Consider the following 20,680-nt stretch of genomic DNA (forward strand, 5'->3'; position numbering starts at 1 on the left):
CCGGAAATCCCAGTCAGTCATCGGAGGAGCCGAATGAATGACAGACCCGGCATTCGGCTAAAGTTCGGCTCCGGAACGCTTGTAATGGCTGCCTGTGAATAAAATTGATTTCTTGGAAAAAAGATGAAATTTCTGTGCAATGTGGGTGTTGAGACTGTAAGTGCGTGTACCAGGGAATGCTCTTGTAGCTTAACTCAAGCGTGTCAGTGAATTTGTGTCCAGGAAGTGAGAGAGGCAGTGAGAAAAGTCAAGGTAAGTGTGGGAGGGTTGATGGAAAAATTCTTCAAAGAATGGCACCTTCCCCTTTGTCTCACAAATGGAGGGCTTTTCCCCGGAGAAAATGCCCTGAGATTCACAAAGAAAGTCTCAGGATGTATTCTGTGATGTGCCAGGAAGCTCCATGAGGGAGCGCTGGAGGATTTTAAGGGGGATTTTGGGGGTGGAAGAAGGTGCGACGGGGGAAGGAGTTCAACACCACCAAGTTACTCAATTATTCATCTCAATACTAAATGAGGGCATTTTGTTTATTCCCACAGAGTACTTGGTTATTAGCACACAATCCCTGTGGCTGAAGTGATGGATCCAGAAGAGAATCCACAGAGCCACGAGGAAGCCCAGCAGGAGAAATCACCCGAAAATTCATCGAATAAACGGAAGCACGAAGAGGATGAGGAGGATGAGATAAAGAGCAAAGCGGGATGTCAGAGAGATGATCCCAGTCCTGACCAACCGGCTGTCTTTGATCCAGGAACCCCAAAGCGATCTCCAACGCCTGAACATTCGGATTTAGCGGAAATTCTCAAGCAGGGAGTGGCTCTCGAGAAGCCAATTAGTCTCGCGGAAATTCTCCCCAATCCACCCATCCCATCCCCGCCACTAGCTCAGGATGAGGAGATTCAGCTTCCTGAGGCCAAACTCACGCCGGATTTTGATATTTCGGAAAAGCTGAAGGAAATGGGAGAGATCAGCGTGCAGCCTGTGTCGAAGGGTGACACGAAGAGGGCACAGGATGTTGATAAGGATGAGGTGTCGGTGGAGATCACCAAGAAGGGCAGCAGCAGCAACGATGATTCCGAGGATAAGAGAAAAATAACAAATTTGAGGAAAAATATCCGGGAAGTGATGGATGATAATCAACTGGATGCATCAACGCTGGCTGCCCAGAGGGAGGAATTGGAGCGTCTGGCCCGTGTGCAGGAGCAACAGAAAATCATGCGAGCAGTTCAACGGCAAATCGATGCAGAGAAGCTAAACAGCAAAATGCAATCGAAAGTAATTTCTCTGCTGCAAGGTGAACATTTTTTATTCTTCTGAGAATTTTTCATTGTTTTCCAAACTCGCGAGCTTCTGCTAAATGTCACTGATATTGCAATTTGTGAAAAAGTTGAATCAATTTTATTTAATTATTCTTTTGACTTTTTTTTTTGGTTTTTAATTAAAATACAAAAATTTCATTTTGATGAGGAAGGATTAATTTACAAAATGCCTCCTTTTGTCTTCCAAAGGTCACACATCGTTGCTGAAGTCATCAGCAGGTCAGGCGAGTGTGGCGGGAACAAGTGGGGGCGCTGTTCTCATGAAAGTGCCCACAACGTGTGATTCCAAAGCACGCGTAGCTAATCTCACGCCGTCCGTTAGTATTGCCCCCGTGCGTGGACCACCAGCTGTGGGTTTAGTGCAGAAGGAGGAGGAGGCAGAGGAGGAGCGTGAGATGAAGATTAATGCACAAATTGAAGCGGAGGAAGCAGCTGAGAAGGAGGCCCTGCAGGTTGCTCGACGAGAAGTGGTGACAATTGTTGATAGTAGCTCCGAAGATGACTGCATTGTGCTGTCGGATGATGATGAGGAGGAAGAGGAAGAGACGGATGAGGATCCACACAATAGTGGGATTCACGTGAGGGATGCGTACAACATACCCGATGAACAGGGACGTGTTGTGGTGAATATTGGGCATCCGGAGAATGAGCCAGATGTCTTTGTGGCGCCCCAAATTGCGCGTGTGATGAAACCCCATCAAATTGGCGGTGTGCGGTTCCTCTATGATAACATCATTGAATCACTTGAGCGCTTTGACACGTCCACCGGATTTGGGTGTATCCTGGCCCATTCAATGGGTCTGGGGAAGACCCTTCAGCTAGTTTGTTTCTGTGATATATTTCTAAGGCACACGAGCTCCAAGACTGTGTTATGCATCATGCCCGTTAATACGCTCCAGAATTGGATTGCTGAGTTCAACATGTGGCTGCCGGAGAATGCCGAGAAGAGCCCTCTTTCCGGACATGGGGAGGTAGAGAATTTATCCTTTTGAATATTTAGGAAGAAATTTGAAGTTTGAACGGTTTGATATGTTCCCGGAAAGTGCCCTAAGTGGCTGGAAGTTGTGCAGTGATCCTGCCCATTGCATGAGGAAGTTTCTAAGGGATCTTAGGAATCTCCTTTTCAACACCCGTGTGAACCTTGATTACATTTGGGGGTCAAAATCTGAGTCTATAAAAGTGCTTCACGAAATCTTAAAGGAGACTTCCTAAATGGACAGATTTTAACTGCTAAATGTAATCAAGGATCAGCCGGGTGTTGAAAAGGAGATTCCTAAGATCCCTTAGAAACTTTCTGTTACAATGGGCAGAATGAATACTCAACTTCCGGGCACTTTTGGCACTTTCCGGGAAGAAAAGTGTTACAAACTGCAAGTTGCTTTTCTTGGAAGTTTTTTTTGTAAAATCTTCTGTTGCTTTGTTCCAGGTACGAACGAGAAATTTCAAAATTCACATCCTCAATGATTCCCACAAGAGTCTCTCGGCACGTTCGAAAGTTGTCATGGGATGGGCACGTGACGGTGGGGTCCTAATGATTGGATACGAGATGTTCCGGTTGCTGAGCTTGAAGAAGATGACAAAGAAGCGCAGTAAGAAGGCGGAGAATGATCCAAAGTTGTATGAGGAGCAATCGGAGGCGCACAAGAAGGTTCTCGAGGATATCTATGAGGCACTCGTGAAGCCAGGGCCGGATCTCATTGTATGCGATGAGGGGCATCGCATTAAGAATTCCCACGCAAGCATCTCCATGGCACTCAAGCAGATACGCTCAAAACGACGAATCGTCCTCACGGGGTATCCGTTGCAGAACAATTTGATGGAGTACTGGTGCATGGTGGACTTTGTCCGGCCGAATTATCTCGGAACAAAGACGGAATTTGCAAATATGTTTGAGCGTCCCATTCAGAATGGGCAGTGTATTGATTCCACGCCGAATGATATCAAATTAATGCGCTACCGAGCACATGTTCTGCACTCACTACTCGTGGGGTTTGTCCAACGTAGATCCCACATGGTGCTGCAGTGTAGTTTACCGCAGAAAGAGGAATATGTGCTGCTTGTGCGTATGACAAAGTTCCAACGGGAGCTCTATGAGGTCTTTATGAATGACGTTGTGCGAACAAAGGCAGTCCCAAATCCATTGAAGGCATTTGCAGTTTGTTGCAAAATTTGGAATCATCCAGATGTCCTTTACAACTTCCTCAAGAAGCGTGAGGCGGACTTGGAGCTGGAGATTGAGATGGCGGAAGCAGCAGCAGCAGCGGCGGCAGCTGCAGCAGCTGCAGCTGCTAATGGGGAGGTTAATGTTGCAGGGAAGAAGGGAGTTTCGCCGAAGAAGGCAAAATCCAAGAAGGCCAGCAATACGACTAAAACCATCGATATGGATGGAAAGATGAAGCCTGCAGCAACAATTTTGCCAACAACAAGCTGCAACACTTCAACCTCTACTAGTTTATCCGATGAGAAGGTGGATTCGGAGAGTGCAGGAGGGGAAACATCTGAGAGTTCTGCGTCGAGGAAGACAGAAGGGGAGGGTCAGATAAAGCAGGAGCAAATAAAAGAGGAAACTTCGACTGAATTTAAGTCTGAGGGGCAACAATCTGTGGATCCGAATAAACCAACAATGAATCCCGCTTATCCATATCAATACCCCAATTCTTACGACAACTACGGACAGTATCCTAATCAGTATGGGAACAGTGTACAGCAAACAGGCTACTACCAGAATCCTCCGTACGGTGATGGTTACAACTATGCGGCAAATCCAAACTACAATCAAGGAAGCTACTGGACAAATACGAATGATTACTACCAGACAAATCCACTACCGCAGGCGTACAGCTATGGGAACTATGATAATCAATACAGGGACAATCGATCCTATATGGTAGATCAGGCGACGAATTCAACGCAACAGAGCTCTCTCAACTACCCAAATCAGTTTCCCTACAATCCACCGCAGGAAAATCCTGTCCAGCCGCCATCATCCTGGCCAGCTAAAGAACAAACTGAACAAACGACTGAAAAACCATCCACAACTGATGATCAATCAGCTGCAATTGTCGACATGGACACGAAGGAAATCAAAATGGAAGCCAAGACAGCCCTAGCAGAGCCCGAAGAAGCAAATCCCCCCGAAAAAGAGGAAGAAGCACCAAAAGAAGTAAAAGATGAAGCAACAGAGGAGTTGGAGAAGGACTTTTCAAGACTCCGCGACGATGTAATTCCGTACGATTGGGCTGTTGAGCTGATGAAAGGCTACATCCCGGATTTACTGGAGAATTCACCAAAAATGGAAATTTTCTTTTGTATCTTGGAAGAAAGTCTCAAGCTTGGTGATCGAATTCTCGTCTTTAGTCAGAGTCTTCTCACACTGAATCTCATTGAGAAGTTCCTGCAGGCAACAACAGTGACGGGGAGTGATGTGAAATGGGCAAAGAATACAAACTACTACCGGCTAGATGGGTCAACGAGTGCCCTCGATCGGGAGAAGTTGATCAATGAATTCAATTCCAATCCGAATATTCAAATTTTTCTCGTTTCAACACGTGCTGGGTCGTTGGGAATTAATCTTGTTGGTGCAAATCGTGTGATTGTCTTTGATGCCAGCTGGAATCCGTGTCATGATACTCAGGCTGTTTGCCGGGTATACAGGTATGGGCAGAAGAAGCCATGCTTTGTGTATCGCCTTGTTATGGATAATTGCCTGGAGAAGAAGATCTACGATAGGCAGGTGAATAAGCAGGGTATGTCAGATCGTGTTGTGGATGAATGCAACCCAGATGCACATCTCTCAATTAAGGAAGTCACAAGTTTATGCTGGGATGATGACAGGGAGACGGAAGAACAGGATTTTGCAGAGTCGAAAGATAAATTTATCGATGTGGTCATGCAGAAGATCATTGAGGGGCATTCGAAGTTACTTTCCAAGGAACCATTTCAGCATGAGAGCCTCCTTGTGGACAGGAAGGAGAAGAAGCTGTCGCAGGCGGAGAAGAGACTTGCCCAGCGTGGGTATGAGTTGGAGAAGCAGGCGTCAGCAAAGCCCAATTATGGGTATAATGCCGTTGGGACGCAGTATCGGGCAATTAGGACGCCCGATGGATCCATTGTTCATCGTCCTGTTGCTTCGGTGCGACCAATGCAGTCTGTAATGAATGATCCAACTTACCGGCAAAATATGATGAATCGTCAGACGCGCTGGATTCCAGCGGAAGTGTGGCAGAGGCAGGGAATGACGGCGCAAGAGATGACCCTTCCGCTGGACGTCGTGATCCCAACGAGTTCATCTGAAAAGGCGAATATTGTGCTAAAAGCCGGGCAGAAGGTGATGGTGCTGAAATCCCCGAAAGGGATTTACATGCAGCTGGAAACGGGAAAGATAATTGCCATACGGACGGCCTTTAAGATGAATCACGGCAAAGATGGGAAGCAGGAGTGTGAGGCGGGGAATCGCGATGGGAAGAAATCAATGCCGATTGGAGCGGAGATGAGTGACAATGAGACGCTGGCATTAGCTGGGCAGACGCCAACTGTGTCAGAGGATAGAGTGATTGACCTGGAGAAGGATAGTGGGAGTGAGACGGCGATGGAGGAATTTGGGGCAGCTGGAGGAAATCAATTCCCGGCAAATCAGGCGGAGAAGACAACCCCACCAGTGAGTGGAGGAGGTGGTAATCCCTTTGGCAAATACATTGGACCGAGTTTGGCAAGTCAGGGGAATTTCGCATCAGATCAAGCTACGCTGAGACCCACGGGTGAGGCGGCAATCAATCATACGGGAATTAACCACAATTACCCAGCGTACCACCCACCTGTCGGTCAACAACCAACGGGGAAGATTGATGAGAAAACGAAGGGAAGCAATGGCATGGATGATGATAAAAACAACGATGATATCATTATGCTCTCACCTGAGCCAACGGATGCTGCTGCAGAGGTGCGTAAACGACCCATTCCACCATCGTATGAAGCTCCACCTCCTGCCTATGCGGGGAATCAGAATTACCATCAATACCCACCCTATCAGCAGCCCAGTCAAACACCCTACGGGACTTATGGAGGGAATCACGGACAATCACAGTATTACTCACCACATCACACACAAATGTCTCATCCACCGGGAAATCCCTACAATTCCTCCATGCAAATGCCTCCTCAGGGTGGGAATCCCACAGCTACGCAAACATCCTTCACGGCGGGAGTGCAACAGACGATCCCTGCTCCCGTGGGTGGTGCTCAGAGTCAGGCGATTCCACCAACAATCACAATTGATGACGACACTGAACCCCCGATGAGGCAGAAAGTGGTTTACAAACCAAATCTCGTTGCGAGGAATAAGAAACCTCCGGCAATGCCATCGCACATCCCACCACCACAGCCGTATGGGATGCAGCAGCAGCAGCAGCAAGCAAATCCTCACTATGGAGGTGCGCCATCAAATTCGCCCTTTGGGAGCATTCAACCACCTCCGGGAGGCTCCAAATCCACCTACAGGCACCAGAGAATGCCCCAAAGTCACCCACAAATGCCGCCGTATTACAAACAATCCTCATCCACGTCTTATCGACCTGGTGGTGCCACCTACGACGCTTACAGCTCCACCGGGGAGTACCAACAGAGCAGTTTGAGTTGCCTCGAGCGCACAACGTCGGCAATTGATGAATCAAAGTCAATGTACAAGGCATCACTGTCGAATATAACAAATAGCGCCCCCCTGAGTCCGCCTCCATCGCAAATTTCCACTCATTCTCCAGGGAGTGCGTCAAAGGGTGGCAGCAGCAGCAGCAGCAGTGGGAGCAGTTCTCGTGCCGCAAAGCCGAGAAATCGACGGAAAGCCAACAACAAGAGTCCAGCTTTGCCAGCAGCGGAGAAATCCCCAAAAGGAGCAAATGGGGCGAATGATGGCCCAACGGGAATGTCACAGCAGCAGCACCACATGCCAGGGCAGTACAATCCGAGTCATCCGCCCTACTATACAACACCACTGGATAATTACCAAACACCCCAAATGGATTCATCGCGGTACCCACCACCAAAGGAATCCGGGCACTATGGAGGTAAGAGATATTGGCACTACTGACCAACTTTCTCATTCACAAAATAAATATTTTTTCTATTACAAATTAGAAATTATAACTAATTTAGTTTTGGAAGTTTTTTTTTTAATGAATTTTGATTAGTTTTATTTTTAAATTCAAAAATTGTTGGAAAATGGGAAAGAATTTTTTAAAGGAAACAATTTTTGTGCTTTAAGTAAAATTATGTCCTTTTTTTATAAAATCTTCAATATTTAACACATGCAATACCGGTAAAATACTTTTAAAATATTTTTCTACACGAAGTGTAATAATTAGTCAATAGTGTAGAAAAAGTTTACCCGACTGGACACAGTGTAACAGCACACAAATAGTTAGTCTTGTCAAATAAGATTACCCGGCTGGACCATTTTCTATATTTCTTTAATGAAATAATAAAGAAAAAGCTTTTCAAGCTTCTCAAAGAGATTTTGTTGTGGAAAATAAATTAAATCTCCACAAATACAAAATATTTTAAAAATTACCCAATCCTGAACATTTAAAAACCTGATAAGTTTTTAAAGCTGTACAAAATTTTACCCGGCTGGCACAGGTAACTTTTTAATTTTTCTCTAATAAGAGATGGTCATGTTATTTTGGAAACTCTGCAGGAACAAAATGGGCAAAATGTGAGAATTTCAAAAAATTTTTTTGAGCACAAAAATTTATTTTCTAAATCGAAAGTACTGAATTCTTATCAATATTTGACCATTTAACAAGAGTGGAAGACAGGCTCTGTACACGACTCAATTTTTGTATGGAATTCTTTCGTAAGAAATGAAGTTGGACTGCGCTTTTTTAATGACAGCATCAATCTCAAATCCGTTTGTACCATTAAATTCTACAACTAATAACCTACAAAATGACAGATTCTCAGAGTGCGATCAGTATTCTAAGTGTCAAAAAATTAAAATTTTATTACCAAAGGCGAATAATTCCCATACAAAAAGTGAGCCATTTTCACTCTTTAGCTTCATAAATAAGTGGACCGTGTACAGGGCCTGGTGGAAGACAATTTCTAATTTTTGGTTTCAAAATTGGCTTGAAAATCGCTCTTGAAAGTCGTGACCATCCCTTAGTTAGATATTTCTTTTGTTTCTAGCTCCTTTCCTGATATACCTTTGTAAAGCAGAAAAAAAAACATTTTCTAGGATTTGATTAGTAAAGAATATCAGCTATCTGTGTCAACCGGGTCAATATCAAAAAGTTACATGACAATTTCTTATAGCGTAGAAAAATCATTTTTTTTTATTTTAAAGCGTAAAATAAGTCGCAATGTGTTAATTAAATCTGAATAAGTCTTTAAAAATATGATTCTAATATTATAAATTCCTTACTCAGCATTTTTTTTTGTAAATTCTTTCCATTTTTCCAACACTTTAGAAAAAAAAAGAAAGTCACAAAAAAATCAAAATTCATTAGAAAATTTCATTCTTTAGTAGTCTTTTGTTAAATTATTTTATCACTTTTACTTATATTTTCTAGGTAGTGTTGATGTTGAATCTAATACTATAAATTTTGTTGTAAATAAAAATTCAAATATTTTATGGTTATAATAAAAAAAATCCTTTGAATGCACAATCTATCTTTATTTATTTAGTTGTTGTTATTGTTTTGGTGGTAGAATTTGTAGTTGGAACGTAGAAATTGGAATGCTGAATGTTGATTTTTATTTACTAGTGATTTTTAGCTGTGTTTCTTTCAGACACAGCTTTTGTGTACCGAGCAAAATCGAAAGTCGTCAGATCGGGCTCAAACTTGGGATGAGCACGAATTAGGGTCCCCACATTCCAAAAAACGTATGCGTCAAAAATTTTTTTCCGGCCGGCCGGCCGTCCGTCCGTCCGTCCGGAACCTTTTGCTAAATTACGAGAGAACGGTAATAGATAGAGACTTGCGGTAAACGGCAAAGTTTAAAAGTCGACTGGAAGACGTAAGATTATGACGTCAAATTTTACCCCCCACCCCTCCGTCCGCCATTTTGAATAACCTCAAAATTTTGTTTTCGCTATATCTCAGCCCCTGTAATAGCTAAAAATCTGAAATTTGCATATGTTATAGGGGCCATCAAGACCTTTCCAACGATACCTAATTTTCGAAAATCGGTCAAGCCGTTTAGTCAATATGGCCGCCACAATTTTTCATCGAAAATCGACCATAACTCGAAAACGGCTTGACCGATTTTGATCAACCCGGGGTCAAATGAAAGCTCTCAACAAACCCTACAACTTTCTAGAACATACGAAGTTTCAAAAGTGACCGCTAGGGGGCCAAAAATGAAAAACAAAATTTTCGATGAGTTTTCGATGAATATCTCGAAAACGCCATTATCGATTTGCTTCATTTTTTGATATGTTATAGCTGACCATATTATCTAGCCCCATGCCAAAAATGAAGAAAATCTATGTCTCCGTTCTCGAGATATAGCCTTCCAAAGTTGGCATGTCATATCTCGGGTTCTACAAGTCCGATTTTGATCAACTCAAGCGCAAATGAAAGGTTTCGTGAAACCCTACAAATGTCTAGAACATTGCAACTTCGAGAAATGACCGCGAGAGGCGCTAAAGTCAAAATCAAAAATTTCGAAAATTTCGAACTCGAATATTTCGAAAATGCCATTATCGATTTACTTCATATTTTAATATGTTATAGTTGAGGTTAAGATCTTTCCAACGATAGCTCAAACTTGAAAATCTATGGAGCCGTTCCCGAGATATGGCGTTTTAAAGATTACTTGGGGGATGACTTTTCAACTTTTCTCGACTTTGCGCGTATTTAAATTAATTTACGCTCTAGTTTGCTCTCACAAAATTGGTACACTGAAAGAAACACAGCTCTCGTAAGCTTGGTCAGCTTACCAGTACATTTCTTATGGAAAGTGAAGAAGTATCTTCAAAATATTCCTTTGCAGGTCATTACAGACCATCAGAGACTGTATCACAGGGTCCACCATCAAATACTGAAGCTGCAACAAACTATTCAGCCTCAGCGTCGGCTACTGAGTCAGCACCACCGGCTAATTCAACGTATGCAGCTCCATCGCATGCTCAGCAGCCATCTTATGGTGGAACCTACGATGCACCTCCTGTTTCAGGATCTGCATTCCATCGACCGGAGAATACAGCATCGTATGCAACTCCTGCTGGTAATCCGGACGCGGGGCCACCATCTCAAGCGGAGCACTACAGTGGAGCACAGTACCAATCGTCGTACATTGTAACGCCTCAGCAAAATCCTTCCTACACCTATCATCCACCTCCAAGTGGATACTACCCTCCTGCACCTGCTCCCTATCCCCCAACTGAACATGAATACGATCCGGGGAGGTATCAGCAGGCAGCTTCTGGTGTACCGACACCGCAAGATCCTCAATATCCTAGCTCCTATGCACATTCCCAATACAACTACCCCCCTTATCCAGCCCCACCTGGTCAGGAGCCCCAAAGTAGTGCTCAGTGGCAGTAGAGAATGACTTGAAATCACATCGATGGGCAGTTTAAAGGCGGGATTTGTTTGCATTGAAAGGAGATTTTAGTAAAAATTTTAATTTTCTTTCAAATAAGAAAATCTTTAAATTTTTCTTTGACACGAGCAAGAGTGAATAGACTCCTTTTATAATTAAAAAAATGTTTCTTTAGAATCTTTAGAATCTTACCTCAATTTTCTGGAAGATTTATTTTAATTAATTTATTCAGAGTGTTTCAATGCTCGCCCCAAATTCTCATTTAAATCGCAAAAATAATATTTTTCTAAAAAAAGATTTTCCTTCAACAAGTTGTGAAGAAAAATTGATTCATTTAAATAATTAATTCATTTTCAATGCATTGCTGGGAGTTTCAAGTAAATATGAATGATTGGAAAGCCAATAAAAGAGTATTAGTTTTCGGGGAGATCAAGAAAATCAGACTCTCTTGACACTGAATCGTTGACAAGTTCGCGGTAAGTTGCTCTCACTTTTAATTACTTTTTTTTTCTCTTTATTCAAATCTCGTTTTAATGCATTAAAGACAAACCTGCGAGTGCTGAAGAACTGCAAGTCGATGAATTAATTTGTTTGTAAGACAACAAGTACTGAACACTTAAGAGTTGCAATTAGAATAATTATATAAATGAAAGAAAAAAAAAAGAATGAAAAGATAGCAGTATTCTCATTTTATATTATAAAATTTAATCCATATCATAAACTATCATCATAATTAAATGCTCTCTCTCTCTCTTTCCCTTCTTAAAGGACATCATTAACTTATTCACACAGCCGGATAAAAGAGAAAAAAAATGTTTCAATCCGGAAAGTAAAATTAAATGAAAAAAATAATAACTTATACTAGACACAATAACTATTTGTAAAATGTAAATATATTTGAAGAATTTAGTAGTTTTTATTTAAAAAAAAAAAAAGAAGAAAATACTGAAGAAGAAAGAATCAAATTGTAGTGCAAAGTGTAGACCTCAAAGTTATGTGTAGAGTTGAGATAAAATATTGATTAATAGGCTATTACAGAATGTAGAGGAAGGTCGGGTAGTTTTGTGATTTGTTTCGGCGGGAATTTAATTGTATATTTTTCTTGTTGAATTTTTTTTTCTCTCACTTTTCATTCTCAATAACAATCAATTATAAAGAATTGTTTGACGCACACGGAGAATCATTGGGCACTGAACTATGATCTGATCGTAAAACACTAAATCTCATACGAATTGGAAGGTAGTCAAAATTGAAGAGTTTAAAGGCAAAAAAAGAATGTTGTTTCCCAACGCACGGGAGGGACAAATAAATAAAAAAAGATCTTCGTAAAGTTCGTAAGATGGGTTCAGTGGCATGGCGCAGTAAGAAGACTTCTTGGAAGAGCGCGATGGCCAATTACACGTGTTACAGCTTTCGGTGGTAAACAAAACCTTCGCATGGCGTAGTGCTCGCGTCGCGACCTTTTTTGCCCCGCATCGTTCGTGTGTGCAGGAAAAAAAAAGTCAGTGAGATCAATATCGAAGATTATGTTGTTTTATATTTTGAGCGGCGAAATTCAATTATTAATTGTTAAATTGAAGAAAAAATACATACAAAAGGCAAGAAGTTGAGGCTACTTAGTAGTTGGGTGGCTGTTGGAAAAGTTTGTTGGCTGTTTGAATGTTTTTTCTTGATTATTTCTTTTTGAATTTTATTTTTTATTTATTCATAAAAATCTTGAAAGTTCTTAATTATTTTAGAAAGCTTTCAAAATTACGAATAATTTGATTCAATAATTCAATTTGAAAAACAATTTCAGCGAAATAAATCAAAAATTTAGCAATTGAAGAAAAAATCAGAATCTGCTGAATTTGTAAAATTATCTGAATTCATTTAATTCTTATGTTGAAATGATTTATTTAGATGCTGAATTGAATTATATACAGATGCTGAATTCTTTTTTATTAGAATGCAGGAATTTCATATTTCTGATGCTAAATTGATTTATTCAGATACAGAATTCTTTTATTTTTATGCTGAATTGATTTTTTCAGATTTATTTATTCTTATTCTGAATTGATTTGTTCTTATGCTCAATTTCTAAATTTAGATGCTGAATTTGTTAATTATGATGCTAAATTATTTTATTCACTCTCTGAATTGATTTATTCTTATTCTGAATTGACTTATTCAGATGCTGAATTAATTTATTCAAACGCTGAATTGATTTATTCAAACGCTGAGTTCTTTTTTTTCTAGTTCTGAATTTCTTAATTCTGTTGCTGAATTCTTTTATTCATGCTCTGAAATGATTATATTCTAATGCTGAATTGGCTCTAAATTGATTCATTTCGTTGCTGAATTTATAAATTCTGATATTGAGTTTCTTAATTCTGATGCTAAATTGATTTTTTAAGACGTTGAATTTTTAAATTCTTTTTCTGAATTTTTTTTATTCAGCTGCTGAATTTATTTTGTTCTTTTTTTTTAACTAATGAAAATTTCTCAAAGATATTTTATGAAAGCTTTCAAATGAAAATAAATAGCAGAGATGATCAAAAATATTGCAAAACTTTTTTTTTATTAGCCTCAAGCTTTGATGAGCTTTCATTCAAACAGTTTACGAACTTTTCAAGCTACCCAACTATTTTGGCAATTGCACAACAACAAAATGTCTCGAAGACTGATCACCCATTTACTCGTTTTACCTCAATCACTCTCCCCAAAAGCGATTTAGAAAAATCATGCTGCGATGAAGATTTGCTCGGTGAAGCAATATTTTCGCGCATATAGAAGTTCTATTAATTTTATGTTTCTTTTTTTTTCTATTATTGTTTTTCACACAAAAGTATACATCACTCGGGTGTAGAGATCCCGCATTATTGGCATGAAACAAAAAGGTTCAATCTCCGTGTTAATCATCGTTGCTGTTTTAGGTCTTTTGTTTCATCAACTCGAATGTTATATGGACTTAATTGCACAGCAGCTTTAGCTGAAGAAGAAATTCAAAAAGAGAGAAAAAAAGCACGATTAAGGATGAATTTTTAGGCTGATGAAAGAATATTTGTAAAACAACAACAGGTTGGTTTGTAAACAAGTAAATTATCCGAAAAATGGCAGAAATAAATGATAGGAAGCAATGTTAATTGATTTTATGCGTAATAACAATGGAGAATTCCCCGTCATAATTAATAGGTATGATGTGGTACTCACACGTATTTGCCGTCAGGACTGATTATTCTGTATTTTTTGTCTCTAAAATAATCTACAGCGACTAGGAGGAGGGCTATGCTGCCAAGTGCTAGGCAAACCATACTGCCCACGTACTGAAGAGGTTCCATATACATCACGACGAACGACAAGGCCAAATTGATAAGCGGTGTTAGCTCCAGCATGCACTAAAAAATAAGGAATTGGCAAATAAAATCACTTGATTAGCTGACTGTGAAAGGAAAAATCTCAGGTGGGGTCAATAACTGGGAAATGCAGAGGAGACAATCAAAGCACAGACGGAAGCCTACATTCTCAAGGTTAGTGCATTGATTCGTTGAGAGCTACTTGAACTGAATTTCACGAAACAAGTAAAATGTCTATTTGAGGACTTTTTTGGGTTGAGCTTTTGCAAATATTTACCCACACAAAATGTGCAAAAGATAGAGCAAATTATTTCTTTTAATTAAATTAAGCAACAACTTTTAAACAAAAGAATATAAATATTTTAACTTCAAGTTTGTCATATAATTAAAAAAATGTGTATAAGGACTTTAAAAAAATCTTTCCATTTTCAAATTATTTAATAGACCTGAGGAAGGAGACAAATATTTTCGAAACGTCTTTTAAGGGGGGTCTCTTTTGAGAGCTGGTGAAATTAAATATTTTAATTTTTCTTGGGGTTTTTCTTAAATTCGGTTTTCAAGTGTTGGTGACATTTAAAGACTTATCATTAAAGAGTAAGAAAATCACTTTCCGCCATCTTAGATGCGACGCCATCTTGAGATTTTCCTCAAAACACAAAGGTAGGTTTTTCTCAGGATCTACTGGATGGATTTTGATGGGGTCAAAAGCAAATGAAAGAGGAAATACCAATGCAAATTTTGATGTACCAGAATTTTGAATTTCCACTCTGGGGCTGAGAAAAGTGGAAAAATGTGACTTTTTTCAGATATTTTTGACGTTTTTCCACTTTTCTCAGTCCCAGAATGGAAATTCAAAATTCTGGTACATCAAAATCTGCATTGGTATTTCCTCTTTCATTTGCTTTTTACCCCATCAAAATCCATCCAGTAGATCCTGAGAAAAACCTACCTTTGTGTTTTAGGGCAGTTCTGCGGAAAAGTCGGAAAACCACAAGATGGCGTCGCACCTAAAATGGCGAAAAGTGATTTTCTTACACTTCAATAACTAGGCTACAAATGTAACCATCATCGGATATCCAAGTTTAAGAAAAACCCCAAGAAAATGACAACATTAAAAATGTGTAAATTCTAACAGATTTCCCAAGAGACCCCCCTTAAGAAGATGATATTACAAATTAGTTTTTCGTATTTAAAATTTCATCTTTTCGATCGATCTTAAATGATTATTTTTTGATTTTGTATCACAAAATTTCCTTTTCCTTCAATAAATATTCTTTTAAACAAATTAAAGCCTAAAAAACAAGAAAATTGTACTCACATATTCAAGCCAGATCATTGGAACAACCATTTCGCTAAATCTCATCAAGTCAGGATTGGAGAATCCTGAAAGTTTGCTTACGAAGATGTTGCTTTGTGATCTCGCACATTCCCTCAGAGGAACTCCCGTCAATGGCTCAGCAATGATAAAGCTCCCATGAGCTTCTTCGCTTGGCGTCATTCCTTCGAGCTTTTTGACCCAATCGCCTGTGCGATTGAGGAAGTGTGGCTTGGATATGGCAATGGGGAAGCCGTGATAGCATTTTGAGGCATCACTGAGTCCATCTGGAAACACAGGTTCGCCCTCTCCGCGATAACAGTCTCCTTCAAGAGGATCTGTGCGATCGTACGTACTATCGGGGAGGACGTACTTCTTTCCTGGAATTCCACCCACTGACACATCCTCAGTGTAGTGGAGGTAGCTTGGGCGGCAGATGGTCTTGCGCCAGTACATGAGAACGGATTCATTGGTGAGACGCTGGGGGTAGTAGAGTCCCTCTGTGGAGTTCTCAATTGTGGCAAAGCAATCACCTCGTTCAGGCAGAAAACCCGGAACTGTGGGTCGATCGTTGTAGAGGTTAATCTCGAAGAAGTGCTCATGCCCATGCGCTGTGCCGATCTTCACATTCTGCCGATCCGTGAAGGATTTGTAGATCTGCAAAAAAATTTGCGATCTTTCTTGATCTCTTCGATGCGATCACACCACAATGTTGGCTTCTTACCGTGTGAAGGATGCCGTAGTTGTCCACAGGAACCATAAAGGGCACCAACTTCTCACCCAATCGCATGAGTTGCCCATCCATGTCCCAGAGATATTTGTAGATCGTCGTATTTTGGAAAACTGAGTCATTGGAGCTGCGCAGGAGCATGTTAAAGCCGATCTTCATGAAAAAGGGCGCATCATTCAGTCGCGACGCCATAGCCTGAATCCAGGAAAATGTTTTACAGCCAAGTTTGGGATTTTTTTTTGCGAAAAAACTTACAAGAATTGAAAGATTTGGAACAATGATCGTTCGATTGAGGATTCCAGGTTCATTCTCATCCTCAAGGAACTCCACTGATCGTACCGCTGTGAAGCTCATTGTGTCATTCTCTGAATGAAATGTAATATTCTCATGTCGAAGGTGCTCTCTGTAGACAATTGGACCGATCTCTCGCATCTTCAGCACTTCATCTTCTCCTTTGAGGAATTCTTCATGATTTATCACGTCGAAGATGAAGAGGCGCAACCGCACGATGGGTTGGGGATTTTTCCACCATTGATAGGGCGGCAGGAGGGGACGCATGCGGAGCTTTTCATCCAACATGAGATCTCTAATGGAAATCTTTGTAGCTACAATACCGGCTATGATGAATGTGAGGCCGATTGAAAGGAAAATGATGGTGCCTGCGAAAAGAGTCGGTTACATTTTTTTTCCACCTCAACGATCAAAAGCGCGTGAAGACTTAAAATTTATTGGCCATCAATAAAATTGAAGAACTTGTGAAAGATGACGGATACATGAGTTTACGTTTATTATACTATTAATTACACGTGTTTGGGTATTTTGACTTCTCGATTTCAGCGGAAAAACGCATTATTATATCAATAAAATGACTCAGAGAAAATCAATACAGCTTTTTCTATATCCAAATATTTGCTAATTAATGCGCTAATTCGATTAATTCCATAATTTTCCCAATAAATAAACGTTTCATCACATATTCGTTACTTTTCTCGTGGTTATTTAATAATTTTTTTGATTCATTTTTTTTTTTCTAAATTCTTGCTTAATTTATCTACGTAGCATACATTGTTTATTATATAGCAATTTGTTTTCACAGAGACAGCAGAGAGTTAGAGAGAAAAAAATGTTGGACTTTCACACAACATATGAGTTTAGAGTAGGTACATGGAAAGGATCCTTGAAATTGCAATCAATTACCCAGTTTTGCTTGAGCACCATTCATTTTTGCCAAATTGGAGATGAAATTGAGATAAATATCTCACAACATGAGAGGGGTCATAGAGTATGAGCTTTTTGTAATGATTTTTGCAATATCCACCATCAACGTGAGAGTTCACTGGCATTGATTGGAATTAGTTTTAAATTTTGATTTTGGTGGGAAGATTTTAATTAGAATTATCGGAAATTTATTTAAGGAAAAGTCCAAGAAAAGTGAAAGGAATCTCTAGGAATTTGATGATGAATTTACTTATTTTAAGCATTATAAGTTGAGAATATGTTCTAAAAAGGGATGCACACTGCACAGAATATAGAAAAAGTTCTTAGCGCTAAAATATTAATAGATTTTAATCTTACAAAAGCATCCTGAAAAATTCCAGAAAAGTGGAATATTTTCACTGGAAAATCAGGAAAATATTGTGATATGTATCGCATTTTACAAAATATAAAAAAAAATCAAAAAGTTCACTAAAATAATATATTTGGGATTAATCTTAGAATTTTCAGCATTGTGCTTTGACTTGACAAATAATTTTCTAAAACTCATAGTCGATAGAAATTAAATAAAAGCTTTGCAACTTGGAACTATCAGCAACGTTTATAGAATGAGATTTAATTTATATCAATTAAAAATTACTTTTATTATTCATTGTACTAGTAAATTGAAGACTTTTCCTGGCTTTTGTGTTTGAGTTTATTATGATGAAAGCTCCTCCAAGATAAGATTGATAATTTAATAATGTCTTGAGTATGTAAAAGAGAGAATTAAAAGAATGATAAAAACCTACTTAATGGTAGCTTAAATATTGTAATACGCGACGAACAAAAAATATTAAGCTTTTGCTTGCAGTTATTTTGGAACACTCTGTCAAAAGCTCTTTTGTGCGTCATTGCTCTCAACTCAAACACATACCAATTTCTGCGAAATTCTTCCACTCTTTCCCACCAAAATTTTATAAATTGCATTGTTTTGTTCTTACTTATTAATTGTGCTTTTGCTGGCTTTTGCTTTTGGTGAGGAAAGCTGCAAGAATACAAGAAGTGAACTACTTTTGGCACCCCCACTTTTTGTCCAAAAGAAGGGAAACAAACAATAATACGCCAAACACGCATTCGTTGAACATTTTTGGGCGGCTCAAATCACATTTCCCCGATGGGATTTTTCAATGAAATTCGAAAGCTCAATTAACGACCCAGATAGTCATGCCCCAGAACTTCCGTGAAAACTTTGCAAAAAAATATTCTTCAACAATTCTGGAAGTTCTTCGAGGAGAAATCAAATTTTGCGTGTTAATAAATTAAAAGAAAGTCTTGTATTATTTTATGCATGATTGATTGATTAATTTAAAGGCATTTTTAAAAAGTCAAGGTAGCATTAAAGCTCAATGTTGACTTAAAGCTCTTTCGTAGTGCGTATTGATTCTAAATAATTTTTTTAAGAGAATATTAATATTTTATCAATTTTTTTTGGATATTGTAGCTCGATTCTCGATTCTGTAGCTCGATTCCCACATTCATTGAGAAGTTTTCTGCCTTATTTGCGAGTATTTTAAACATGATTTTTACATCAATGCACTCCAAGAATCTCTTTATTGGTTCAACGGTAATACGCGTGAATTAAAATCTCGGATTTCCACAATATGACATCATGACATCATAGGCAAATATTATTATTTAATAGTACGTCTTTAACTTCTTTTATTTTGGCAGTCATAGTGTATATAGAAAAATAATATGACCTGTCGATCATTTCGTGATTTTTATCACTTTCACCTATGGGCGAGTTTTTTGTGCACTTCCAACGATAAATTCTTCGCGCGTCTGATTGATGTTTTGGGTTGTTTAAAAAGGCAGTTTAGTTAATTTCCTCAATTGCCTGTCATTTGCAATGTTGAGCTTGGATATTTGGAAGTTAATTCGTGACACGGTGAGCTAAGAAATCTTCACACCACGCATTGCATAATTCACTTAATTGCTACCTTGCTGCCCTACATACACGAAAATCGCAAATTCGATGAAGCGATGAGCTTTTTTTGTGGAGCACAACATTTTACTGGTAGGCAATTAAAGTTTTAAGGGAAAATCTTCAAAAAAATATTTCAAAATTTTCCATGAGATTTTTTTTGTGAAATAAATGTTAGAAAACATTTAGAGGAAAAATCCCAGAAAACATTTAGAGGAATTGACTTGAAAAAACATTTATTTTTGAATAAGTTAATGGAAAAATTTATTAATTTAAGTATTTAAGTGTCAGTAAAATGCACATAAAATACCACTAAATGCTGCATCTTAGACGTAACGATCATTGATCATAATGTTTTCACACATTTTTGATGTGCTTTTGATAATAAACTTTGAGAATAAATTTTAATATGTTTTTTTTGTACAATAGTACACAATACATCCTTTTTGCAAGGATTAACCAAAAACGCTCTAAATTCACTTAAAAGATCACAAGAAAATCACAATTTCTTCTCAAAATATCTACACCCAAAAAGGATCCATTAATAAGCTTTTTAAGGATCATGACACTTACGGCGGGAATAAAATTTAAATCCGGATTTTTCTGTGTTATTATTAATCTCCTGTTCATTATTCACTGCAAGAGTTGCACCTAAAAGGGGTTTTCTCACTTTATTTTTCATGTTTTCACTAAAAATTCTTTTTTTGTCCTTTTAAAATATCAATTTTTTATTTAATTAATTTTCTTTATTTCTTTTAATTTATTTGATTCCTTCACTTTGTATAAACTTTTTGTATCACCAATAAATTGCAAACACACTTGTATGCCTTTTTGATCCACTCACTTAGGCATCTAACAGAGAACTGAATCGCATTGAGCGATATTAAGGCTCGAGCCTCAACCGCCACTTTGGAGTGTTTGAAGTTTACTTTTGCAAAAGAATCATATACTGTGGGCTTTTGAGAGCTAATCGAAGCTTCTTTTGCTGTGCTTCGTTTCAAGTGTTCCTGGTGCCTCGTGGAACGCCTTCCTGGATGATCAAAGGCTATCTGTGGGGCGTTTTTGATTCTTTTGTAGAAATATTTCAAATGTCTGGAACTGTCTGTGCATTAAGGGAGTGTTAAGTGGGTGGGTCAAGTTGAGGATAATTTTTAATTTAATTTTTAAAGTTGGTTATTTGCAAAGTTTGTTATTTTTTTGAAATTAATTTTTGGAAGACTTTTATTTAAAATTAATTTAAAGTCAAATATATAAAGTAAAGAT

General features: G+C 38.8%; 2 protein-coding genes across 4 annotated transcripts; one reads left to right on the forward strand and one right to left on the reverse strand.

Annotated features, from left to right (window-relative positions):
• Positions 1-2: 2 nt before the first annotated feature.
• Positions 3-13,981, forward strand: LOC129787006 (helicase ARIP4). 3 transcript variants are annotated; one of them, XR_008750180.1, is made up of 6 exons: positions 3-252; positions 537-1,291; positions 1,506-2,287; positions 2,743-7,375; positions 10,305-11,332; positions 11,401-13,981. XR_008750180.1 is itself a non-coding variant. In XM_055822284.1 (5 exons), the coding sequence occupies exons 2-5, from the start codon at positions 577-579 to the stop codon at positions 10,856-10,858; spliced, it is 6,684 nt and encodes a 2,227-aa protein (XP_055678259.1). In that variant the 5' UTR covers positions 3-252; positions 537-576; the 3' UTR covers positions 10,859-13,981. The 3 variants fall into 3 exon arrangements, 2 of the variants coding, with proteins under 2 accessions (XP_055678259.1, XP_055678260.1); XM_055822284.1 differs by having other exon boundaries at positions 10,305-13,981; XM_055822285.1 differs by lacking the exons at positions 10,305-11,332; positions 11,401-13,981 and adding an exon at positions 8,879-8,974.
• Positions 11,781-20,396, reverse strand: LOC129787007 (scavenger receptor class B member 1-like). Its single transcript, XM_055822286.1, has 6 exons — positions 19,991-20,396; positions 16,492-16,895; positions 16,231-16,431; positions 15,510-16,163; positions 14,049-14,233; positions 11,781-13,827 (listed from the first exon to the last, which is right to left on the reverse strand). The coding sequence occupies exons 1-6, from the start codon at positions 20,097-20,099 to the stop codon at positions 13,824-13,826; spliced, it is 1,557 nt and encodes a 518-aa protein (XP_055678261.1). The 5' UTR covers positions 20,100-20,396; the 3' UTR covers positions 11,781-13,823.
• Between the last annotated feature and the right edge of the window lie 284 nt (positions 20,397-20,680).

Source organism: Lutzomyia longipalpis, chromosome 1 (assembly GCF_024334085.1).
Source record: "Lutzomyia longipalpis isolate SR_M1_2022 chromosome 1, ASM2433408v1".
Classification (NCBI taxonomy): domain Eukaryota; kingdom Metazoa; phylum Arthropoda; class Insecta; order Diptera; family Psychodidae; genus Lutzomyia; species Lutzomyia longipalpis.